We start from the raw sequence: 16,891 nt of genomic DNA, 5'->3' as shown, positions 1-16,891 counted from the left end.
AAAATCTATGAGCATTGGACACAAGGGTGGAGGTTGGTAGAGACAGTGGTAGGGGAAGAGTACAGGTATTTGATGCTGAAATAGCGAGCTGGTGAAGGGACTGAAGGTGTGATTTGCCAAATGGTGGGTGAGGCTGTTGCACAGATTGAAGTAGAAGGAAGTAAGAGCTGAGGAGGCTAGAAAGGAGAAGGGTACAATAATCTAGGTGAGAGAGAAGCAAGGAGAGAGCCAGGTTTTCAGCAATGGTGAGGGAAAAGGAGACTTTATGCTCTAATGAAGGACAGTGGAAGGCAACAAAAATGCTTAGGGGGCTGGGGCACATGACTTACGAGGAGAGGCTGAGGGAACTGGGGTTATTTAGTCTGCAGAAGAGGAAAGTGAGGGGGCACTTGATAGCAGCCTTCAACTACCTAAAGGCCAGCGTTCTGCCTGTGGGACAGATGTCAACCCTTATCCATGAATCCCATCATCTTTTCTACCGGGGAATGACCCATGGAAACTATAGGTCTCAGCGTGCCAAGCTCCATCTTGCTCAGAGTGGGAAGGCTGCTCAGATCAAACTGGAGCATGGTTCATTAAGAGCTGTGATCTCTAAAGACCGTCCCACCTCCCTTCTTGCTAATGTCCGTAGCTGTAACCTCCTCTTGGCAAGTTGGCCATGCAGTTGACGGCTGGGAAAAGTCTGACATTGACCCTGGTTCAGGCTGTCACTAGAGAGCACTAGAAGCTGTTATTTCGAGGCAAGAACTACTGTCACCAGATCTGTAATCAGTACTGCAGTTTGCGTTCCATTCCATCGCCCACTGTCCCACTTTCTCTGAAACACCCAGCCCCTGAAATAATCTTCCTCCTAGTGTAATCCCTGAACAGACTGCCTCTTCCTTCCACTGCTCGCCCTAGGCACGCTCACCCTGGGCACACACTTTTTCTCCCTTACTCCGCTCTCTGCACCCTTCTCTCTACCTCCTCAATTCCCAGTTTCATGCCTCACTTCCCCTCCCCCCCGGCAGGGTCTAAACTCAGCTTTCTCAGCCTGACTGGGATTAAGTGGAAACACCGCACTGCTGCTTTGGGTCATGACTCCCAATCTCTCTCCTTTCAATACCATGGAGAGAGGCAGCACTTGAGGGAGTGGGAGCCATGCTCGGGAGCAACCAAGGAACCAGTGAGGCGGCTTCACTTTATCCCTAAAAGGCTGAAGAACTGGGAGCAGATATTCTATGGTAAGAGGGCTGGGAAGGGTTTTTTCCCTCCTCCCAGAGCAGGAGGTTTGGAGTCCTTTCTTTCAGGTCCAACAGCAGTTAGTTTGGCAGCCATTCACTAATGCCAAGTGTTCAGCATGGGCAGGACCTAGACCCTTGTGCACAGAGGTACTGGCCAGGTAGAGTTATTCCACACTACGAAGTATGTGGTCTCTGCAGAAAAGGTGTGACAATACTGTGCATTTCTGTCCCACATCTGTTGTTGTTTGTTGATTGATAATTTATAGTGCCCGTACGTGTGCTGATTGCTTCAGAGAAAACAGATCCGTCCCTCAGAGAGCTTACAATCCAAGGGATTGTCATGACATGTGAGGGTATAACGTACACAAGGGACGGAGTAAGGTAGGACACTGGTTAAGTGGTGGTTCAGCTGTGCATACATAAGTCTTGTTTTTTTTTTTTAAAAAAAAGTTTAAAGTGGTCACGTTTTGTAGGTGCTGGTGTGGAAATGTGTCTTTTGGAGGGATCGGAATCCTGTGAGGCCCGTGATTTGGTTGTCATTTTACAAGGGTGCCCCAGGTATAAGGGGAAGCTTGCAGAAGGCGTGGAAACATTTATGAAAGAAGGCAAGAGGTGTCCCAGCTGATCTCTCTGGCAGAGTGCTTGGGATGGTCACCAGGAGACCGGGTCAGAAATGTAGGCAGAGGATGTGTGATCTAAGTCCTTGAAAGCAAGAACAAGATGATCACGTACAAAATGAATTCCAGCTCACAAGTGAATTTCCCAGGCCACACAGCATGTCTTTGTCAGAGCTGGGCCTGGAACCCTTTCTGCACTCGAACCCTTTCTGAAGACTCACTTCGTCCAGGAGGCCCCCAACTGCAAAAAAAAAAAGTAAGAATGCGTATGATTCTGTTTGGTATATACACTCAGTTCTCTGCACTCCCAGCACATCTTGTCTTTCTGTACCTCCTAGACTACAAACTCTCCTGGGTGGGGAGTACTTTGTGTTTCTGTTGCTTGCCCTGTCTGAGCACCTTGCTGCTCTCCTGATTGGCAGTCCTGTACTGTAACCACAAGGATAGCCTTCTTGGCACCGTGCAAAGGAGAGGAACTAGTTAGCAATGATGGCTTGTTAAGCAGATATGTGACTAAAAGGTGACACAGACTTTCTTAACAGCTCCTCTGCTGCCACTCACTGAAAAACAGGAAATGTCTGTATCCCCAGTGCAAGGGCTCTGACTTGATTCTAGTTATTTGGATCAGCTCTGAAGCTAATTACCCCCTTACGGAGTAATTTCAACTGTGTATTTTCCTTCATAGAAAGACATTTTAAGGAAAAACCCCTAGAGAATCAGGCAATACTGTTTTTATAATCCTCCAAGGAACTTTAATTCCTGATTTTACGTGACCAAAGAGGTACAAGTAAAGGTTCCCATAGGTCCATATTATTTTCAGATTTCAAAATACATGTGTTTTCCTCATCCTTTAGAAACCAAGCCCTGCTGCTGACACGGCTTCCTCTGCTAATCTTGGCCAGAAATCTTTTCCGTCTTTTGGGTATTTTCAAGTGCATTACGGCATCATTCCTCCCAACTGCTTATCTCAACAGAATCTCCCCATGCCCCCATCCTCTGATATCCTTGCTTGTGATTTGGCTACCCGAGTGCACTGCCGTGTGTCCCATCCAGTCCATGTAACTGGTGCCGTATCTGACCGTAGGGAGCAGACAGAAATCCTTCTCTTCAACCAACAGTTGAAGAGGGTTTGGTGTTCTAGAGTCTGACTAAAAGGATTAACAGTTATGTTGAAAACAGACACATTCCAGGTGCAGCTGAACAGTATCTGCAGAATCACATGCAGGTAACACAATTGCCCCTAGAAGCAGGGTCTGTTCTCAGTGCATCTTTAATTCCATGGGGGGATAAAGCAACATTATTACATTATTGCAAACTTAAACATCAGGAAATGAAAAAGCTGAGGCTGCCTTATAATTCTGCCACTGTGGTATGGTCATCTTTAATTGTATAGTCACATATTTCCTAAATAATATATCCTCTGGTTTATCTGCAACACAAATTTGTGTGAACCAGCAGTACTATGTGTGCCAGTTAAACAGTTCCTGTAAGTCATTTATATGATAAGGACACAGACTTGGAGAAAACTCTACAGGTGAAATATTACAGCATAGTGAAAATGTATGCTTGGACTGTATAAGATGATTGTATGCTGTTCAAGGCAGGGGCCATGTCTTTCTATGCCTTTGTACAGCACATGTAACAATGAGATCTTTCATTCTGATTGGAGTCTCTGCATGCTACTGCAATACGAGTAATAAAGAATTCAGGGCTGTCTAGCCCTGACTAGAAGGCTATACTGTAGCATTGAAAATTAGCATTGTAGCATTGAAGCATTGAAAATTGAGCTTACTGAGCTAAGGCTGCATGCTCATCCTTAACCCGGATATCTTTGGAACACTCAACCTTGCCAACTTAAGGCTGCATAAATGTAAGGTCTTGGTATTTACATAATACTTTCTACTTCTTCCCTTGGAGGATCTCAAAGCACTTTGCAAACATTTAATTAATGAAAAATTTACAACTCCCTTGTGAGTCAGTTAAGGATTTTTAGACCCGTTTTACAGCTGGATAGCCTGAAGCACAGATTGAGTAAGTGACTTCTTGTTCAAGACTGCATTGTGAGTCGATAGCAGAGCTAGGAATGGCGCATGGGAGACCTCGCCCTCCCTGTCCTGTGCTCTGATTACCAGACCATATTTCCTCTATTGTTATGCAAGGCGAGAACACACTGATTAGGACTTCTAAATAAGTCCCTTGGAAGAGGGAAGATGAGGTCACTGTTTGGATCTCTGTATTGTACGAGTAGAGGAATCCAAAGGGAAATATCTTCCTTAGCCTTGTTTATTAAATCTAACACACAGCTGTAATTTACAAGGAAATGAATAGGAAGAGGAATTTTGTGACCTCAGCTGTGAAGGTACAGTGGATTGGGATGTCACCAGAATGTGTAGGTGTCTTGCTTTCCTTTTCATAGCTTGGTTATTACTGTATGCAGTGCATTAATTTACCCTCTTTTTCTCTCTCCTTATACCCCAAACATCTTCCCCGTCATGTTATGTTACATGTTATCTCCTCCCACTGTGTTCACCTTTGGGTTTACATATCCTGCCCTGCTAGGCCACGATTTGCCTGCTGCCAGTGTTCGTTTACACTGCAATACGTGCGGTTCTACTCTGAAAAGTGGTTCTATAAGAACTTTCTATGACACCATATCACGTTTGCTAAGTAAATATTCAAAAAATGTTTGTCCTAACTGCCAGTGCTGTTGGCCCAGCCTGAAAGTAAAGCGTGTCCTTTGTGGCTCTTATATCACCAGTAATTAAAATCTTTCTGGCCATATTTTTATCTGGTGCACCTGTGCAACTCTGGAATCTTCAAATTCTCCCATGAGTTACGTCTGTGTTCAGTGGTGTTGAACAGGTGTAACTGAAGGCAAAATTTGGCTGTGCACTTGGAGTTTACTTACATTTCTATTATGAAGCATGAGCCAGATTAGAATCCAGCTCAGTCTCTGAGAGCTGTGTATGCTTTTTAGGACTGAGAAGAGTGATCAGCAATAAAAATGTATTATTTCTAAAATAAGAAAATAGAATTCTGGATACATAGGATTCACATTGTTGAGTAAGATGGCATCTTCCTGGTTTTAACTGAAACCCCATTTGAATTTAAAGAGAAATAAAAGCTGAAATTGTCTGTTTTCTGAGATCTTTGGCACAAGCTCTTGGCAGAAAGTTTAACACCCTTTTAACTGAAGTGCCTCATTTCTGAATTCAGGAGGAAAAAAGACTTAATAAATACAACAGCATATATACGATAAACGTGCAGGAGAGTGTCTAAATAATGTCTTGGAATCCACATTTTGGACTGTTACTTAAAAACAAAGTAATTTTAGATTTATACAGTGAGACTTTTTATAATGAAGTGCTCTTTTGTTTTCTTGTCTAAAAACTGCTGTATAAGCAGGGAGTCGCTATAATAGGCAAAGACCTCTCTGGAAAAGATCCCTCGCCTTGTACACCGTAGCAGTCGTGGCAGCACCGCTTGTCACCCTCTCCATTTGCAGAGCTGAAGCAATTCTAGCAAAACTGGTTCCTCTCACTCCTGGCAGGAAACAGCTGCATCAAGGCTGGAAGTCTCAGATTCCTCCTTTCCCCTTCTTCTATAGGTTACTCCCGAACCCCTGTCCTTGTCTGCTTAGTCAGAACAGAGGGGTGGGAGAAGGAGATGATGCCTGTGGAATACAACATTTAGCATCTAACTGGTGGATAACACATTTTCTAAGGTGTCTAGCACAGTAGAATCTGCTTATAGTAAAGCTATAGTGGTTACAGTAACCAGAATGAACGTCCTTTTCAGACATGCTGCCACCATTCAGGATTCTAATTCTGCTTCACAATAAATGGAATTTTCACGCTTGAAGTTTACTTGTAAGTGGGTTCTACAGTTTAGGATTAATGTACATATGCCATTATATCCTGCTTTGATTAATGTACATATGCCATTACATCCTGCTTCGGTCCTGCTTTGAGCAGGGGGTTGGACTAGATGACCTCCTGAGGTCCCTTCCAACCCTGATATTCTATGATTCTATGATCCTTGTAATGTAACATGAGGGTCCAAGAGGAAGTGAAGGAGAACAATGAATAGCAGAAAAGGAACAAAATATTAGGGAAAGAAAACACTGAAAGTTTGAGATCTTTCTTCTGGATAATAGGGTCTGTGGTATTCATGTGGATGGAATATATGGACCAAAGATGTTAGCATAACCCAGTTACTGTCTAACAGTAAATAGTGTTAAACATGGGAGAATTGGCTACAGAACTATGGGAACAGTTTTTAAAAAATATTGTGCTTAAACTAAAAACACCACTGTGCATTACTTGCTGTGTTGTCTGATTGGTCCCAATCCTGCAAACAATTATGCACATGCCTAGCTCAAGTGTCTGCAGTCTACACCCCTGATCCTACAAGCTCCTCAGAGCAGAGACCTTGTCATCTTTAAGGTCTATAAAGTGCCATGCACATCTGTTTATTTGCTGTGCTTCTTTACATCAGCGTTGAACCTGGGGTCGAAAGACACTAGGCAGCCATGAGCTTTTTCTTGCCTGCCAAGTTTTACTCCCTCTAGGGGAGGGGTACAAACTCATCTCTGCAATGAGGACCTAAAGTAACAGTCATGAAACCAGATTCTATAAATCTGATTGGTACAGTTCCTCAAGAAGGAAATCACTTCTCCACTCTGACAGAGCAAAGATTCAGGAGGTAGGATTCATAGGTTTTTAAGGCCAGAAGGAATCATGTAATCTGACGTCCTGTAACACAGACCACAGATATACTCAGTAATTTCTGCACCAATCCCAATTTCTGTTATTTAGGAGATCATCTATTAAAAATAGGGCTGCCAAGCAATTAAAAAAATTAATTGCAATTAATTGCGTGATTAAAAAATTAACCATGCTCTTAAACAATAATAGAATATCATTTATTTAAATATTTGTGGATCCCAACAAGTGCGGACTGATGCGTGTTCATTTTCATCATCTGAGTCAGATGCCACCAGCATAAGGTTGATTTTCTTTTTTGGTGGTTTGGGTTCTGTAGTTTCCACATCAGTGCTGCTCTTTTAAGACTTCTGAAAGCATGTTCCACACCTCGTCCCTCTCAGATTTTTCACGGTACTTCAGATTCTTAAATCTTGGGTTGGGTGCCATAGGTATCTTTTGAAATTTCACATTGGTACCTTCTTTGCATTCTGTCAAATCTGCAATGAAAATGTTCTTTAAAAGAACAACGTGATGGGTCATCATCCGAGATTACTTTAACACGAAATGTATTACAGAATGCAGATAAAACAGAGCAGGAGACGTACAATTCTCCCCCAAGGAGTTCAGTCACATTTAATTAACACATTATTTTTTTTAATGAGCGTCATCAGCATGGAAGCATGTCCTCTCCAATGGTGGCCGAAGCATGAAGGAGAATACGAATGTTTAGCATATCTGGCATGTAAATACCTTCCAATGCCTGCTATGAAAGTGCCATGCGAACGCTTGTTCTCACTTTCAGGTGACATTGTAAATAAGAAGCGAGCAACAATTCTATCCTGTAAATGTAAACAAACATGTTTTCTTCTAGTGATTGGCTGAACAAGAAGTAGGACTGAGTGGACTTGTAGGCACTAAAATTTTATGCTGTTTTGTGTTTGAGTGCAGTTATGTAACCAAAAAGAAATCTACATTTGTAAGTTGCATTTTTATGATAGAGATCACAGTCTAGTACTTGTATGAGGTGAATTGAAAAATACTGTTTGTTTTGTTTATCATTTTTACAGTGCAAATATTTGTAATAAAAAATATAAAGTGAGCATTGTCCACTTTGTATTGTGTGTTGTAATTGAAATCAATATATTTGATGTAGAAGAACATCCAAAAATATTTAATAAATGTCAATTGGTATTCTATTGTTTAACAGTGTGATTAAAACTGAGATTAATCATGATTAATTTTTTTGTTAATTGCATGTTAACTTCAATTAATCGACAGCCCTAAATAAAAATATCTTCAACCTTATTCTACTGTGCCATCCTCAGTGCCATATACTTTTTATTCCATGCCATTCTGATAGTCATGGAAGTGACAACTCCTGTTAAGTCACATAACAGGGAAGCTGAGATGTGGGGAGATAAAGTGACTCGACCAAGGTGTCATAGTGAGTCAGTGGCAGAGGCTGAACTAGAATCCGGATTTTTCTGACTCCCGATCTTGTCTTTGAAGCATTAAGAACAGCTGTCTCTCCTGTTCAGAGTTCATGAATCTATTTGAACTCACACAAGATCCACTGTTGCTTACATAGTAACCACTAGTTATTTTGTAGATGATTGATTTTGTTACTACCTCACTTTTCCTCCTAGAAACATGTGGGACCCAGTTTTTCTGTCTGGACTTCTGTGCTACTAACTCAGCTCTTACTCTCCTCTGCTGTTGTCAAGTTTCTGTGTGTCTTTTAACAACTGTCCCGTTCCCTACCAAAGGTGGCTGCATTTCAGCGGTGGGTGAAATATTTCCTATACATAGTTGATAACTCACTTTGGGCTGAAAGGTGCTAGGTAAGTATAAGGTGACCTGTGGGAAATCCTGACCCCACTGAAGTCAATTGACCTTTTGCCACTGACTTCAGGGGATCCAGGATTTCACACTATAAGGTTGTTATTCTGCTAACCTATTACTGAAATCAGCTTTGTGTTTTTTTTTTTTAAAAGTGAAAAATTTGAATATCAGTAAATGCTTAGCGCTTCAAAGTATGTTTCTTAGGATGCAAAATATTAAGTAATTCTGCATCTCACCTTTCTAGAGGTTGCAGAGAAGCCATGTGTATAGTTCTAGGATGTTTCCATGGTTTCTTAATCAGGTAAAACATAGAAGGGGAGGAGGAACATTTCTGGCACTTAACAGCCCTTCCAGATGATTTACGATTTTACATAAGCTTTCCCTAAACTGAAGGGGGCTTTTTAGGGTTGGCACCTTCTTCCCTGTCTCCATGCCCTGCTAGTTTTGTGTTCAGTGGCCCATGGTTATTAAAATTCTTATCAATACAGGAATTTCTGTGGAGTGTGCTTGTTTTCTGGGATCACAAATACCTTCTGAAGTTAACGGCTTAGCCAAAGAACAAGTTTCTGTGCCATATTTTTAAAAATAAATGGATACAGTTCAAGTAATATTCACATTCAATTACAGTAATTAAATTGTCAGAATCAGAACTTGCCAAGGGAATTAACACACCCTTTCCTGGTTTGCCCCAGGGTTATTGGCGCTCTGTCCCTGAGGACATTTTGTATATCAGCGAGGGCCAGTTTTGGCTAGTGTCCATTGCTGAGAACACTGGGAGACCGTTTGTCATTTTGTAGAGCAAGGTGTCAAAATCATCTTGCAGATAGATGGAAAAAGAAAGTGACCCGGTTAAATTTGCCTTACCAGGGCAGCTATTTTTGATCTGCACCAGTATTGCTTGGTAGGACTCAAATTGGAAGGTACCTTGTTAAAAAGACTGAGCTGTGCTAACAATCTAACAATTTATTTTGTGGATTCTGCCTTGTCAAACTTTTCCTGCCTCTTCCCCCATCAAATGTAGAAAAATTGTGAGGAGGTGGGGGGGAGGAGCTTTAAATAACATTTCTTAATGACAGAGTCCTACTGTTGCATTAACTGTGCTCAAATTCCCCCTTTAAAACAAGGTGTATTCCTAGAGGAAAAAGTACCTAATTTTTTTAAGTGCCCACACAAACATTACTGGAATCTCAAGTGTAACGTTATTTTAGTTCCACTAGAATAACTCTCTTGAAAGCAGATATGAGGAAGTAGCCACTCTTGGTGCATCGCTAATGACACAAACCTGCAAATTCTTGCTCACACGGGTAAAGATTATGGACATGAGTAAAGACCTGTACCTGGAAATCCTCACTTAAAAACTTAGAAAACCCCACTTCAGCTAGCCAGTTAAATATCATACCCTAAAGAGGACTGAGACCACTCATGTATGCCACCAAACAATAACTACAATAGTTGAGATCAGTGGTTTTATATTCTCCCCATTCACTGCTGCCCTTCACCCTGTGCAGCAGTTTAAATCGATGTGGCTATAAAATGCTAGCTACCATTCTGATTTGATTGCATTTTACACCCACTTTGCTCTGGTACAAGATAAGAACAGCCATACTGGGTCAGACCAAGGGTCCAGCTAGCCTAGTATCCCTTCTTCTGACAATGGCCAATGCCAAGTGCTTCAGAGGGAATGAACAGAACAGGCAGTCATCCAGTGATCCATCCCCTACTGTCCACTCACAGCTTCTGGCAGTCGGAGGCTATGGACACCCAGAGCATGGGGTTGCATCCATGACCATTTTGGCTAATAGCCATTGATGGACCTCTCCTCCAGGAACTTACTTAATTCTTTTTCTGAACCCCATTATGCTTTTGGCCTTCACAGCATCATCTGGCAATGAGTTCCACATGTTGACTGTGTGTTGTGTGAAGAAATACTTCAGTTTGTTTTAAATGGCTGCCTATTAATTTCTTTGGGTGGCCCCTGGTTCTCGTGTTATGTGAAGAAGTAAATAATACTTCCTTATTTACTTTGTCCACACCAGTCGTCATTTTATAGATCTATATTATATCACCCCTTAGTTGTATCCTTTCCAAGATGAAAAATCCCAGTCTTTTTAATCTCTCCTCAGATGGAAGCTGTTCCATACCCTTAATCATATTTGTTGTCCTTCCCTGTATCTTTTCCAATTATAATATATCTTTTTTGAGATGGGGTGACCAGAACTGCCTGAAATATTCAATGTGTAGGTATGCTGTAGATTTATATAGTGGCATTATGATATTTACTGTCTTATTATCTCTCTCTTTCCTAATAATTCCCAACGTTAGGTTAGCTTTCTTGACTGCCACTGCACATTGAGTGGATGTTTTCAGAGAATTATCAACAATGACTCCAAGATCTCTTTCTTGTTTGTTTGTAAATAATGGACACCTTAACAAGCTTTTTATTTTCAACCTAGTTTATTTCTATCGCTTTATGAAAAAGTTAATCCTTTTCTTAATCCCGTATGTCCATTACTCAACTCAGCGATTATTTGCTTCTTATTTTATATATATAGTCTAGACACAGTATCGCTTCTCAAACAATGCACGTGCAGAACTTCTGAGTTCAGCAGTGGTTCTTGGTGTGAAAGCCTTGCTAAATCTGGCCTATAATGGAGTTTGTTCTTTCTGATAGTTTTTCTGTGTGTATAATATATATTCTATTAAGGGAACCTTAAGGTTGCAAAGTCAAGCACTCAGAAGTTAAGAAATGCCAGAATTAAGGTTGCTTGAGCATTATTGAAAAATGTATTATTTTCCCCCAGCCTCATTCTCAGAAACAGTGAGCCATTTTTGCTGAAATCTCCCCAGAATGTTCAGCCTGAGGCGGGCACATGGCATGGAAAATGTTAGCCTGGCAAAGTTAGAAAAAACAGAAAATGGTCTTTATAATGAGAAGTGTCAGGCAACCTTAATGAAATATCTTTCGTATGGTACTATGGTCAAATGGGAACACCTAGAGTGAAATGATATGAAACAGTTATGAAAGAACTTTTCAAATGATCACAGGTGTTAGATGAGATTTATTACCTCAATCTCCTCCTGCCAGTGCTGGAGTGTTCCCTCCAACATATGTTCTAGTGCTTTAAGTATCTTCCGGGGATGTGGTTTCCCCCTTTTCTCTGGGGAGACTATGCCACAGATTAATAGAGCTCACTCTGTATTTTTTTCCTCGCCACTTTGCATCTTGTGGAGACATATGTACCTGTGCAAAGTGGGTGTAATACACTCCTCTGATTTGGGAGCATTTAAAACATACTTTGCATTTACATTGAGTAGGTGTAGATGACGGCATATGGAGCAAACCAATAAAGAATAACCAATAAAGACCCCCCAAGTCTAAATTTTCCTTGCCTTAATTTTATCTTCTTATTCCTCAGTATACCCCCTTGTGTGATACCAGAATATTGGCAATGTTCACAAAAACTGTAGTATGTTCTCTCCTTTCTCTTGCCAGTTTAAGAGGGTTGGTTGGTTGGTTCCCTCTTCCCTTCACACTGCACTAATTGCTAGATCCTATTCCCACTGAAATCCATGAGACTTCTGCCATGACTTTCAGAGTAGGGTTTAGGGTTTGACCCTAGATACTTTTTCTTGTTTTCTCTCTTCAGATGTTGAAATGCAAAAAACCTTTAAATCCATATGCTGAAAATCTTTTCTCTGATCACCTTTAAATTATTTCCCCCAGGAGGACAACACCTGTGCGGATTCTCCAGAAGAGGATAGAAAAGAAGACCTTGGGATGCCCAATCCAGTGGACCATAGTAATACAGTGACCAGCACCATGACGGTGCAAGAGTATTTTGCCAAGCGCATGGCAAAACTGAAGAAATTCCAGAATGAACCAGAGAGTGAGTTAGCGGATCCTGGCACGACCACAGCTGAAGACTTAGAATCTTCACAAGGGCTGAAAACCAAATCCAAAAAGAAAAAGAGTCAGAAAAATGCTGAGGCAGCAAACATGGACAGTTACGAAGAACCAAAGGTGAAACGCTCCAGAACAGCTGGCGCGTGGGAAGAAGAACTGGAGACCACAAACACTGAATACCAAACAGGGAAAAAGAAAAAGAAAGCTAAAGATCAACGCAAAGGTGAAGATGTCAGTTGTGATGGAAATTCTTATGTTTTCCCAGGGAGTGGAGAAATTTACCCTGGAACAGCTGACGGGGAAAATCTTGGTGAAGACGCCTCCGAGTCAAAGCAAAAGAAACCATATAAGAAAAAACACAAAAAGCAGAAAAAAGAGGCAGCGGAGTATGTCAACGGGATGCAGAGGAAAAAGAAGAAACGTTTGCGTTAACTTAGCAGTGTCTTCGACTTCGGAACGAGTTAGACGTTGACATGTTGAATATGAAGCCTTCTGTGAATGCTAGCCAGACATCAAAATGTAGTTCATCCCATGTGTACGCTCTGTCTCTGTCAGTACTGAAACCTCAGACTCTTTAAACACAGCTCTCGTTGGCAGGGCGGGAATACATTGCCCCATCATAGGTGGGGGATGAAGCATGCTATTAACTGTTGTAGATAACAGTGCTGTGGGCTAGGCTTTCCCCAAGTCTACACAGCATGGCTCTGTGACAACAGTGCATAAATGGAGTTAGGCTCTGCTCACATAATCATCAGTTAGCCCTCCCGCACCCCTCCCACGGCCAGCAAGATCTATACTTTAGCACAATGGACCTGAATCTACTCTCACTTACACTGGTATCGTTTCACTGGTATCATTTCACACAGTTGCTAGCGTGAGAAAAGAACAGGACTGTGTTCTAGTAGTAAATGCCGACAGATCACTGCCCACTACCCCGTCCACTGACCTCTTCCCGGCCTTGCAAAAATTTAATTGTTGCATTTTTTTTTCATCCCCGTTTTCTTCTGTGCCAGTGCAGTTGCCTTCTGTGAGTCCGAGCATGTACCATGTAGCCGTGTAAACCTTCTCATTGATTTCCTTTCATAGCTAAAATGAATTTTGCTTCCTCTTAAAATGCCTGCTCTAATTAAAGGATTATGCCCATGTGTCAGTGCAGGAGAATGGAACGAAATAGTTCCTTTTGTTCCCTAGCCGGTAGTTAACTATTGCGGGGTAGGTATTCTGTTGTTACAGAGCTACACAGGAATTCTTTTTGGTAGCCTCGTCCGTGTAGCCTAACTTTGACTTTCAGGCCAGAACTCTGGTCTTTACGTTGACCCATTCGGTGTTCAAAATGTCACACTTGAGGAGCTTTGCATGCGGCATACCTGTGAGCAAAACAATTTAAACAAATGTAGCTGTTCGTGTGCATTGAGGGAAGGAGTTGCCATTTGTACAAGGAAAACCTAATTGAGGAGTACAGTTTAGCAATTTAAATGTATTTTTAAAAATCGGCTGTACATTTAAAATGGAGGACAGCGTGTGCTGGGACGCATGGCTCCCGTGGAGGAGTTTTGTATACAAGCGTAGATGTGGAGGACCAGATTCTGGCGCACTTACTCAGAGTGGTAGCATCACCACGAGATACTGGAGTAAGTGTGGCAGAATCAGGGCCTAAAGAAGCATTTGCCCTTGGACCCTTTTACAAACCTTGAGCCTGATTCTGATTTCATTTACACCAGGGAGGAACTCCATTGAAGTCAGGAGAGTTACTCTGGATTTAAATCAGTGTAACCATATAGAGCTTGGCTTTTAATATTGTTTTATTACAGCTGTGCATTTGACTCTGGGCCAGAGTCTCTTTATTTCACCACTGTAATTTGGAGCAACTCCACTGGCCTTGTCCTGACAGATAAAAAGGGAGGGTTTGTGGTTTTTTTATTGTGTTAGCGTAATGTGATTGAAAACCCCACTAAGATGCAGGCTAACGTGTATGAACCTGCATTAGCTGGCCGTGCTGTAGCCTGAGAAGCCTACGCTGCAACACGGCCCATTAACATTGCTTCAGACCTGTTAACCTTCATCTCAATGGGCCTTTGCAATTGTATCAAGTTAACACAAATGAAAAATGCAGCCTCTTTGCCCATCCGGATGCAGCCATTTCCTGCTGAGGGATTACTCCAGATTTACATCAGTGTAACAGCAGATTTTGGACTTCTCTACATTCCACGGTGTACTGTTTGGCTTTTAATCCCTGTAACATTTACTTTTCAATGCAGTGCAAATATTGGCCATCATGATGCTGCTTTGGCTGGTGCTGCTACATGGCTTTTTTTAAGCAACATGTCACTTACAGTGTGTGTGTCTACTACAGAACTCCAAATAAACTGCAGACCTGAGGCAGAAAAGTGTCGTTTTTCCTCAGTGAAAGGGGCCAGCTAAACACGCGGTGGTTTGCAGTGTGAATGTTGTAAGTGGTGTGGGTCTGCTTCTGAGCAGCAAAGCAGAGTGGCACAGGCAATTTATTGCTCCCGCTAGGAGTGCTGCCTATTGAGGGCCAAAATCTGACCTTTGACCTTGATTTTTAACCCTGCATTGGCTGAGTGTTGTTGCCTTCATTGGGGATGAATTAAAACTCAGATGCTATTAAATGAATAGATTTTTTTTTTCCCCAATTAACTTTGATCTTTTGTTTGTTCTCTCTATTGGACTTCACTGAGTTTCTAAATGCTACCTTTTCTGGAGGCACAAAAGGCCAGATTCCAGTCTCAGTCAAAACAAGTGTAAAATCAGGAGTAGCTTCTTTTTAAGGCAATGAATTTGCAGCAGTTAAATATAATGTAACTGAGATTAAAATGAAAAGGAGTACTTGTGACACCTTAGAGACTAACCAATTTATTTGAGCATAAGCTTTCGTGAGCTACAGCTCACTTCATCGGATGCATACTGTGGAAACTGCAGCTCACTTCATCGGATGCATACTGTGGAAACTACAGAAGACATTATATACACAGAGATATATAATGTCTTCTGCAGTTTCCACAGTATGCATCCGATGAAGTGAGCTGTAGCTCACGAAAGCTTATGCTCAAATAAATTGGTTAGTCTCTAAGGTGCCACAAGTACTCCTTTTCTTTTTGCGAATACAGACTAACATGGCTGTTACTCTGAAACCTGAGATTAAAATCTGGCCCAAAGATTTCCTACTTGTACAGGAAGAAGTGTAAATTATACACTAAATTTCGCACTAACCCAGGAAGAGTGCTTTGAGCAGGGGATTGGACAAGATGACCTCCTGAGGTCTCTTCCAACCCAGATCTTCCATGATCTATGATTCTATGAGTGTGCAATTTTACATACTAGAAAGTCATTCAATAGCTGAAGTAAATCTGAGCTGTCACAAAGAGGAATATTTCTTTCACAGTGGTCCAAAAGTGGAGAGAGCCTTATGAAAAAGGCCTCCTCTCAATGGCCTCCATTTTTGCAAGTGTAGTTTTGTATTTTGCAGTTTGTTTTATAATTAACTGCTGGTGCAAATGCTCACACTTACGCCCCAATCTACCTGATCTCCAGGTGCAGTTAGGTAGCTAGTAACATAGATGTGGTGTAGTGTCCCGTTGAAGTCAGCGGGGCACCATGTGGCTGCAGGATTCTGCTCCCGTAGAGCTCAATGCCAGAATCAAGGAGGTAGGTATTAAAATGTGGTGATGGCTTTTCAGTCTGCTACTGATTGAACTGACATGGTCACAATGAAAAGTGCCATTTTCACATGGCCATAGTTGCCTTGATGTAACTCAGAAAGTTAAATGTTCCTACGGGGCAGGTTTAACCAATGTTTAAACAGATGCGGGATGGAACTGATCTTACAAAGGCAATCAAAATGACAGACCAAATCAGATGCAATGTTTTCCTTCTTATGTACGCTTGAGAAGCCCCTAAAATGTAGTAGAGACACAGAGGAAGATTGCGGAAGTAATTCCAAAGCTTAGTAATATTTATTCCTTTGCATTATCGTAGCACTTAGGAGTTGCTGTCATGGACCAAGACCCCATTGTGCTAGGCACTGTACAAACCTAGATCTATGTACTTATATGACTATGGCCCTACCAATTTCATGGACATGTAAAAGATGTCATGGACCATGAAATAAGCCCTTGCCCATGAAATCCAATCTCCCCATGCTGCTGTGAGTGCTCCAGCCGGGGGCTCCTAACTGCTAGTCCATGCCAGGCTGGGGTGGGATAGGACTTGTCCTTCCCCTGCACGGCCACTCTCAAGGGGGAAATCGGACCCACCTCCAGAGGCAGCGCAGAAGTGAGGGTGGTACACCCTCACTTCTGTGCTGCAGAAGCCCCGGAGCTGGTCTTAGAGCTTCCACCCCTATGGCTTCTGTCAGGATCTGAGCTCCCCCCCGATGGCTTTCTGCCAGGGCTCGGGCCACCTGGGCTTGAGGCTTCAGCCCCCCACAGCTTCTACTGGTGCTCAGGGCGCCCAGGCTCAGGGTGCCTGCTCCTTGCAGCTCCTGCCAGGGGTCAGGGCAACCTAGCTCGGGGCTTCCACCCCCTGTGGCTCAACTCGGTGCTTGGGCTCAGGGCTTTGCCCCCTGTGGTTCCTGCCTAG

General features: G+C 42.3%; 1 protein-coding gene across 3 annotated transcripts in view; it reads left to right on the top strand.

Moving 5' to 3' along the window:
• PINX1 (PIN2 (TERF1) interacting telomerase inhibitor 1) overlaps nucleotides 1-14,679 on the top strand; it is an 80,082-nt gene extending 65,403 nt beyond the window's left edge. For all 3 annotated transcript variants that reach the window (XM_048845792.2, XM_048845791.2, XM_048845790.2), the window contains exon 7: nucleotides 12,113-14,679. In XM_048845792.2, the coding sequence (XP_048701749.2) occupies nucleotides 12,113-12,724 (612 nt within the window). In that variant the 3' untranslated portion in view covers nucleotides 12,725-14,679. The remainder of the gene's footprint in view (nucleotides 1-12,112) is intronic.
• Nucleotides 14,680-16,891: the final 2,212 nt, after the last annotated feature.

Source organism: Caretta caretta, chromosome 3 (assembly GCF_965140235.1).
Source record: "Caretta caretta isolate rCarCar2 chromosome 3, rCarCar1.hap1, whole genome shotgun sequence".
NCBI lineage: Eukaryota > Metazoa > Chordata > Testudines > Cheloniidae > Caretta > Caretta caretta.
Note: the sequence above shows the minus strand (reverse complement) of the source record. Positions and strands in the feature narration are given on the sequence as shown.